General features: G+C 47.4%; 1 protein-coding gene across 1 annotated transcript; it reads right to left on the bottom strand.

Moving 5' to 3' along the window:
- Positions 1-90: 90 nt before the first annotated feature.
- AVPI1 (arginine vasopressin induced 1) lies at positions 91-7,704 on the bottom strand. Its single transcript, XM_036734701.1, has 3 exons — positions 7,530-7,704; positions 1,778-2,065; positions 91-979 (listed from the first exon to the last, which is right to left on the bottom strand). Exons 2-3 carry the CDS (start codon positions 2,053-2,055, stop codon positions 823-825), a joined length of 435 nt encoding a protein of 144 aa, XP_036590596.1. The 5' UTR covers positions 2,056-2,065; positions 7,530-7,704; the 3' UTR covers positions 91-822.
- Between the last annotated feature and the right edge of the window lie 1,604 nt (positions 7,705-9,308).

Genomic DNA, 9,308 nt, shown 5'->3' with positions numbered 1-9,308 from the left:
TTGCCTGCAATGCCAGGTTTGCTTGTTAGAGATCCTCCAAGTCTAATCTCCCAATCAGTACTTACCTGTTTCATGACAAATACACTGTGCTTTATGAGAAATTTTTATTATTAAATATTTTCATCCACCCAAGGGGACTCTAGCCAGTTTTCTCTTTGCCTTTGTCTTTTTGGCAGGCAGGCAAAGAAAGAGGCAGCTTGGTGTAGTGGAAAGAGTGCTGAACCCAGAGTTGAGGTCTGGGTTTGAATCCCACCTCTGACACTTACTAGCTGTGTGACCATGGGCAAGTTTATTAACCTTGCTGACTGTTTCCTCATCTATAAAGTGGGGAAAATAATGCTTGCACTACCTACCTCAAAGGGTTGTTGTGAGTAAAGTGCTTTGTAAACCTTAAAGTGCTATGAATTATTATTGACATCCCTGGGATGGGCCTGTTAGACTACTGGTTAAAGACTTAGTAATAAATAACCTGGGCCTGAGCCTGGGTCCATCAGAAATCTTGAGGAATGTAGTTTAGTCTCACTATAGTGTTAGTTTGGAAGGAGCGGGGGCGGGGGGGGGGGGGGTGTGCGGTGTATAATAGCAGGGGCTGTTCATGTTCTCACTCATTCCAGGGAAGAACAAGTTCTGAAGACAGTGAAGAGATCAACAGAAGCCCCCCACCTATTTCTTAACGGAGTAGGTAGGCAGTGACTGTCCCTTTGGCTGGGCTGGCCGATTGAGGCCTCGCTTCTCTCTCTGCCTCCCCACATCCCTTCCAAGGGATCCCTTCAGGGGACATCTGGATTCCTGGGGAGGGTAACCCCAGCTGCCCCCAACAGGTCAGTGTCTAATCTGGTGGAGATAGCTCGTGGGGCTTGTCTTTCTCCAGCTCCGCCGGTTCCTGGCACTTGTTCTTGGGTTTAGCTGCTGCCCATTGGTGGTCAGCTCTACGGAACTGCTTGAAGGATCGGCAGGCGGAGAGCAGTCCTCTGGTACTCTGTAAGGAGCAAGGATAAACAGTAGTTGAGTCATTAAACTAGCAGGGAAGACAACATGAGGCCTCAGAGGATGTTTCAAGTTCTTCAGGCACCAGGGTCATGCTGGCACCAGAGGAGCTTTGCTGCCCAAACCACGACCTGTGGTTACCACCATATGGCATCTGGTTCCTCTCAAGCTATTGGGGTGTCTAGTTCTTGGCTCATGAGATGTCATCTTCTGTGGTCTGATGATGAATCCATTCATTGGAGAGGACCAGGTGAGAAGTCCTGCCTGGGTCCACAGCTAAACTGGACTTGCCCATGTTTGTAGCTCAAATGTGGCAGCTACGTGGCATGGTATAAGGAGCCTCAGAAAGACTTGGTGTCAGGAAGACCTGAATTCAAATCCTGCCTCACATACTTGCTAGTTCAATGACTCTGAAAGCTCTTAGTCTCAGTTTCTTCATCTGTAAAATGGAGGTAATAACACCTACCTCGCAGGGCTGTGAAGCTCAATGTGAATACACACACACACACACGTGTGCATATATGTGTATGTATGTGTATATATACACAAATACACACACGTATGGCTATATGTACTTTGCAGCCCTTAAAGCATTTGAACCTTAGCTGCTTTTTTATTCTTTTTATTCTTATTATTAAACAATATACTGAGACCTGTGCCATCTGCTTCCCAGATATTAGGGCAGCTTCATCATGGGGTGAGGTTCAAGGCTGCCCATGGCTATAAGGACTAGGATTTTATTCTCCACCAATGCTCCCTGACCCCTCTTTACCCAGCCTCAGAAACCTACCTACGTCGACTGCAGTGCTGCAGGGAGTGGCCCAGCGGCCGTCTTTTCTTCCTGCGCAGCTGCCTCAAAGCTTCAGCCACCCTGTGGTCCCCAGCACACTCCCAGATGATCTGCGCTCGTTCCTCAGCCTGCCTGTCACCACTGCGCTGAAATAAGCCTTGAATTTGTAGCAGCTCGGCATCCTGGAAGATGTTGGCAGAGGCTTGCTTTCGTCCCCGGACTCCTGCAGGTGCCTGCCCAGGGGGTGGCTCACTCACCACGGAGGCTGGAGTGCCCATCTTAGGCTCTCTAAGAGGAAAACATGCATGGTCTTTGTCAGCCCAGTGAGAGATCTTTCTTTAGGCATTGTGATGGGGTGAAAAGGAGACACCAAGACCCAGCTAGTAAGTTTCAGAGCCTGGACTCGAACCACATGATCAGTCAGTCAATAAACATTTATTAAGCACCTCCTTTGTGCCAAACATCCTGCTAAGCATTGGGGATACAAAGAAAAGCAAAAACCAGATCCTGCTGTCAGGATCTCACACTCTCATGGGGGAGACAACATGAAAACAACTGTGCAAATAAGCTATAAACAGGATAAATAGGAAACCCCAGAGGGAAGGCACTAGAGCTAAGGGGGATTGGGAGCTTCCCACAGAAGATGGGATTTTGGTTGAGACCTGGAGGAAGCCAGAAGGTGGGGATGAAGAAGGAGAAGGGATGGAATGGGATCACTAGCGCATGCAGAGGCCTTGACAAGGAGATGGGTCAAAGGAGGGGACAGTGATGGAAATCATCTAGGTGATGTAAAAGGAGGAATAGAGAAGAGGGAACTCTTAGCAAAGGGTGTGGGGCTAGAGCAGCACTAGCCACTGGGCCACCTGGCTGCCCCAGTAAGTTAATGACGGAGATGTAAAAGGGTTGCCTGGTGGCAGTGAGAGCCCAGTTGAGGTTATGTTAACACATTTGTAGTGGACCCAGTCAACACGGTCTTGTGATTTTCTCCATCTCTATTCGATGTGTAGGAGCAAAGGCAGTGGACGGTAGGTGTGATCAAAGGCTGAAGCATGGCAGGACAAGATCTTCAATACAGTAAGAGACAAGAGACTCAAAAGGACGGTGTAAAACTGAACTGGTTCGCCAAGAGGCCAAGATTTAGAAAGGTAGAGGGTGTAACTAGAGCACCGGGAATGGCCTAGGATGGGGCAAAGAATAGGGTCTGGAATTGTAAACCAGAGGTAGAGGGGAGATTGTGATCAGAGTTTATGGAAGTGGTATATTTGTGGGTGATGACAAGATCAAAGGTATGGCCATTTTGTGGCTCTTTATTTAACCCTAACTCTAATCCAACTCTGTTTTCCTGTTCCTAACCTTACCTCTCTCTAACTCTGGGCAAGTCATCCAGAATTATCTATAGAGTAGACCTACCCTCCCTCTCTCACACTTGCTGTGAAGAAAGTGTGCTGCAAACCTTAAAAGTGCCTTATTATTGTTATATATTATTATATATTATATGTGAGGTATGATAATCACCCGAGGTCTGAGAGAACTTCCACGGCATTCAGCATTCCAGATCTCTAGGAGCAAAAGTGAAAACGAGTTCTTAAAGTAGATAAAAATGAAACAGTCCCTGCCCCTACGGGACTCACAAAAATGTGGAGTATATGCCAAGAAAAAGGCAGGTTGTTGGGGTAGAAAGAGCACTGATCTTGTGGTCAGGATTGAAATAACAGCTCAGACTCTAGCTTGGTGATGATGACAAGTCAATTAGTCTCTGAACCCCAGTTTCTTCATGGATAAAACAGAATACTATACTATCTACCTCAGGTTAGTTGTCAAGTTGGCATCAATAGTCTCTAAGACTAGTAGTAGAAAGAGCTCTGGGCTGGGTTCAAGTCCCAGTTCTCACCCTACTCACTAGTTATGTAAACTTTCTAGATTTTAAAATGCTCTTTCAGTGTGGGGTTTGGGGGTCATGTAAAAGTTAATCTGCTTTGATCAGCAGATCATCTCGGGGGTGAGGGATGAGAGGGGTATTCATCTCTGAAGTGGAGGTGAGAGTTTTAATACTCTTCTAAAGCTGTGTATCACCTTTCTCTCTCACTTTCTAGTTGTCAGGCTGGGCCCTAGATCCTCACAAAAGCTTACAAGTGATTGTTGAAGCTGGGGTCCTTTGAGTAGCAAGAGATAGGTAGGGACGTTGTCAGAGTCTCACCTAGGTTCTTTCTCTTGAGTCAGACATATCACATCTGGCTTGAAGAACATGACCCTAATAACAAGACTATTTGATTGCCAGAGCCTTTTTTGTATCCTATCCTGAGTTTTCTCCATTTTTATAATCCCAGAGGTATAGAGGTAAGAATATTATTACCTAGACTTGGATTCAGGAGACCCAGATTCTAATTCTGCCTCAGACACTTAATATTTGGGTGAAAATAAATCACTTCCTTAAGACTCAATTTCCTCATCCCTTAAATGAGGGATGCTGTTTAAATGTGAATTGTATTTTCTTCCCCCATCCTAAACTTTCCCTTTTCTTCTCCACCCTATTGCTTGTCACACATTGGTTCTTCCTCTCCCATTCCAGGTGTCCAAGCGCAAGTACCCAGAATTCACTTTATTGTTCCCCTGTTAAAATCTGGGCATTGCTGGGAGTAAACTAAATGAACATCCAGCTTTACTTCTCCCATCCGACTGTTCCCTGTGCAGTGCATGAGAGCTCCGTTTCTCTCCCATGGTGGTTGAGGAGCAAAACTGTTACTTGTGAAAAAAAAAAGCCACCAGGCCTAACATCTCTGCTCTTTAGAAATACCATTATTACCAACAACAAGCACTGATTCATTTCCTGCTCTCTACAGGGTGCTCTGTTAGGTGCTGGAGTTACTGATAAGTCTCAGGGATTGTTAAAGACTGAGGAAATTTTCAAATCCTGACCTAAGGAATAGAGATGGGAAGCCCTGGAAATAAGACAGGAGTATCACTGACCCACCAAACATTTTTAATAGCTCACCTTCTTGCAAGAAGCAGTAAGCTAAGTGGGAACCAGCATTCCTGAATACTCACCTGCCATAAATCGTTATTTGTTCTGAATGAGTACCTGCTTGCAAGATGAAAGCTGCCTGCAGTTTACCTCAGATTCTTCGGGTAAGGGAACAGTGTGGTGATTGATTAGCACAGGGGGCTGAGATATAGGAGGCCTGGCTTCCAGTCCCAGCCTTCTTTGCCAAAAGTCCTTGGCCAGTTCAGATGCTGTCAGGGTGTTTGAGTTTCTTTAGCTATAAAATGGGGGTATTTAAATCTTTGTACATAGTTATTTGCATGTTGTCTATTTGATTGTGAGCTCTTAGAAGATGCTGTTTTTTGCCTTTATTTGGTATTCCCAGCACTTAACACAATGCCTAGCATATAGCAGGCACTTAATACATGCTCATTGACTGACCCTCCCTAGCTTTAGTTTGTATCATGAAAATTCATTTTATTCACAAAGAAGTTAACATTCTGTGGGCCTGGGAGGTTACATATGCTATACTGGTCTGACCAAATAGTAAATGGTTTGAATAGCAAAATATCTTTCACATCTCCTTTTTTTTTCTTTACAACAATCTTTTGGACCCTCAAAGTTTGCTTCTGGATCTAACATGCTGTGAAACAGATACGTTTTCCCCAAAATGTAAATGGAAAAACACTAGGAAAGAAGGCAAAGGATCATCCATTAGTCAGAAGGCCTTTGATGGCTCATACAATGAATGTTTACTGCATAATAAGCCACATTTGCTTTGAACCTGGGTGCCCACTGCATGGAGAAAAGTGGTGTTAACAAGATGAATTTGGAAGGCCAGAGTGGTGTTGGGGAGAGAGCCCAGGTTTGGTCATTAATTAGCTGAATGGCATTGGGCAGGCCATTTAATTTTCTTAGGTCTGTTTCCTCTGTAAAATGAAGTTGGAATGGATGGGTTTTTTGAGGGAACCTTAGAAGGTTGTGATATTCCTTGGGTCTAAATCCTGTTTAGTCTATAGGGAACCTGAATAGCAAGGATGGGCATCTTCGGAGTTACTACCTAGGAATGGCCTGTGTGAACAGGTCCTGTTGCCCAGATTTTAGACACACCCTTCCCAGCCATATACTCCCCATTTCCACCCCACCCCCAAGTAAAAGCAGATTATGGCTAGACGCAAAACAGTATGGCTCGGATTTCTACCAAAGTCAAGAGTGCTACGTGATTTGGAGTACCTGGATTTGAAGGTTGTGCCACTAGTTACCTGTGTGACCTCAGGAAAGTCACAACCTCTAAAAAAGGGAGGGTTGGGGAGACTAACTGGAAGACACTTAATGTGCTTTCCAGTTTTAAATCTATGCCTGAGGTCCTATCTCTCTCAGTACTAAGTGTGGATGACTGTCTGTCTCTAGTGGTATTGTGGATTGTGGTGTGTATAGAGGGAGGAGAAGGTTGTTGGGTCCTCTTGTTTAGAACTCAATAAAGTTCTTATTTCCTGTGATAGCTGTAACAACTTCTCTAAGACCAAGTTGCAGCAGCAGGGTATAGGAAAATGCCTCTGGGTTGATGCCAGAGCTAGACAATCCGGGCAGCCCCTGTAGTTCCCCAAGTCTGGCTTTACAAATGCTGGGACGTTCTGTCTAGATCCCTCAGATTAACCTGGCCAGCCAGGGTACAAACCGTGATTCAGATTGCTTTGGGGAGATTCCTTTGTCACTGCCATTTGTGGGAAACTAGGACAAAGAACAGGAAGGTCATATCTGTAGCTCAGTAGGAGGAGGGGGCAACGTGGCTAGGATCCATTATCTTCCTTTGCCCGACAGGGTCAAAGATGTCTGATAGCCATTAGGCACTGCTCAGATCAGAGCCCCAAGCACTCAAGAACTCCAGAATCCCCCAGGTTGGGGGCCACGAGCCCCTGGGGGACTCAAGATTATTTCCATCAACACTTAGGGCTTGAGATTTAAGTAGAGAAGAAAGACACCTCAGAAAAACTGACTCAGCTATCTACTTTTACTGCCTTCTTGTTTCTACCCAGATACCCGGTCTGTACTGGTGCCAAGCCCCCCTTCGAAAGACTAGAGGAAGTCAAGGAAAAGCTTTGAAATCTCTCAGGAAATTGATTGCGGTGTCTGTTTTATCTCTTTAGATTAGGACAGAGAGTAAAGGTCAGAAACCCCAGCAGAGTACCCACGGGCTGCACTGCATCGCCCAGGGAGACGCTTATGAGATTGACTAGTGAACCAAGGGCTGAACGTGTGCCTTCAGCCCGGAGCTCTTCTCCCTTGGACTTGTACCCCTTTATCTCTCCACTCTCCCATCTTTTCAGCACCGGCCGGCTTCTCCAAAAGAGTGGCCAACGAAACCCTCAACCCTTAGCAGGGTCTGCGGGACAGCCCAAGCTCCTGGTTTCCATCGCGCAGCAATCTGCGGGTTCCGAGCAGCGCCTGCGCGCCGGTTCCGGAGTCCGAGGATTCAGAGGAGGACCGGGGTTGGGGGTGGGGGTGGGGGTTCATACTGACATCGATGACAGTACAACCTCCTCAATACACGTCTCACTGCACCCCTTGGCAGCCCATAACGCATACACCAGACGGCTCACGGCTCTGCGGACTCTCAAGCATGAGACCGAGCCGGAAAGCGGAGGAGGGACCCTTGCCTTTCGGGGGGGCTCTGAAGGGTCTGGACCTGGAAAGCTACTCCTTCCTTCCTATCCCAACAGCCCTCCGCAGCACAAGCCTGGAAAGCGACCCTCATGCATGTGCCTCTCTTACCTATCTGCCGACGCGACTCAGCCAGAAAGGGGCCGCAAAAAAGCTCGACTGCCGGAACGCTGCGACCTCGCTCACTTCCACGATTCCATTGAAAAACGCAGCCCCGACACAGAGGCTAAGGCCAACCCACAGCCACTGCCTCCGCTTGGGCTCAGGGGTAAACGTTCCAAAATCTAACGCGAAGAACCCAGGCGACCAATCAGGGCCTCAATGGGGAGGGGGGCGTGTCCCTCCTTCCCTCCTCATCCCCACCCCCATCCCCCAGCCGGGCTGCAGGCTTCATTGACGTCAATACACTAAGCAGAGCTCGGTTTGGCCGGCTCCGAGAACCGGGGCGGAGCCGCATTCCTGTCCCTGGGGTGCGGCGGCCGGCGACAACCGTGCTCCGACGCACGTGATGACTTCCTCTTCTTTTAGGCCGACTGCATAGCCACGGGGTTCCAGCGTTAGGCCTGCGTCAGAAGGGGTCTTCGTGTCTGCCAAGTGGCTCTTGGCGCCCCTCCCCCAGCACAGTATCCCCGCCTCCCCTCCCCAGGCTTGCCCTGTGGCAGTCTGGAAAGGGGCCAGACCTGTCCCTAGGGATGGCGAATCAGGCCAGAGAGCGCTTGCATGCCTGAGAGAGAGAGAGAGAGAGAGAGAGAGAGAGAGAGAGAGAGAGAGAGAGAGAGAGAGAGAGAGAGAGAGAGAAAGAGAGAGAGAGAGAGAGTGAGAGTGAGAGTGTGTGTGTGTGTGTGTGTGTTTGCATGCGTGGCGGGAAGGTGGTTGGAGGGTTGGGGAGGAGGCAAACCTTGGTGGTGCAGAGACTCGAAGATGGGTAGTGACTCTGGGAAGCTTTTGGCGGGGAGAAGGAGGTGGTTCAGTCAACAAGAGCTAAAAATGACCAGAGGCAAATATGTGTATAGATACAAGGTGTCCCAAAAGTCGTGGTGCAGTTTTGAACTACTAAAATTGGACTAAGCTTAAACTTCATTTGGACTTTTGGGACAGTCTATGTAGCTTGGGGGGTGTGGGTGTGGTGATATATATATATATATACATATATGTATGTATGTATGTATTTATACATATACACACAAATATACATACATGTATATATATGTATACACACCCACACAGTCATTCCATAAATAACAGCAGGTCCCATTATCGAGGCCAAACCCTGACTCTGACTCTCTCCCTCAGACTTCCTGCCTTCTTTCCCTCTTCACCTACAGACAAACTGAGACCTAGGAAAAACCTTAGCTTAACAAGTCCAAGGCCTACCCACTGCCCTGGAGACAGCGCTAGTCATCCTGACCTATGTCTTGCCACTGGACCCTGATGACTTTGCACAGCCCTTGCCTCATTTAAATCTAATTCACTTGCAAGTCAAGACATCCCTTCCTGATGTCATTGGTCTTCTTCCAATTTGAAGGACAAACAAGTCCCTAGGTGTGTGGTTTGGGAACCCTGTAATTTACCCCACCCCCATTTGCGCCAGGAATAGTCCTGAGCTGCCTCTTTCCTGTGGCCTGGGTTATTTGAGCCACTTCTCTTAAACTAGTTAACTAGTCTGAGCCTGCCCCTCCATTTGATATCAGCCCAATTCAGGGCAAGGACCATACAGAAAAAAACTTTGCCAAAGTGACAAACACTGAAAATGTGACTTCTCTTTGATCTGCCTGTAGTGTTCTGAGAAAGAAATCAGAAGGAAACCAGATGCTGAAATCAGGGCCAAAGGGTTCTCAGGCACCCACTCGAGTCAGGCAAGTGCAAGAAGCTTAAGCTTCTTAGTTAGTA

The sequence above is a fragment of the Trichosurus vulpecula genome, chromosome 8 (genome assembly GCF_011100635.1).
Source record: "Trichosurus vulpecula isolate mTriVul1 chromosome 8, mTriVul1.pri, whole genome shotgun sequence".
Taxonomy (NCBI): domain Eukaryota; kingdom Metazoa; phylum Chordata; class Mammalia; order Diprotodontia; family Phalangeridae; genus Trichosurus; species Trichosurus vulpecula.
Note: the sequence above shows the minus strand (reverse complement) of the source record. Positions and strands in the feature narration are given on the sequence as shown.

Coding starts and splice junctions, on each gene's coding strand:
- AVPI1 (XM_036734701.1), bottom strand. CDS start 2,055: ATGGGCACTCCAGCCTCCGTGGTGAGTGAGCCACCCCCTGGGCAGGCA. Junction 980..1,777: donor CAGCACTGCAGTCGACGTAG/GTAGGTTTCTGA, acceptor TGCTCCTTACAG/AGTACCAGAGGACTGCTCTC.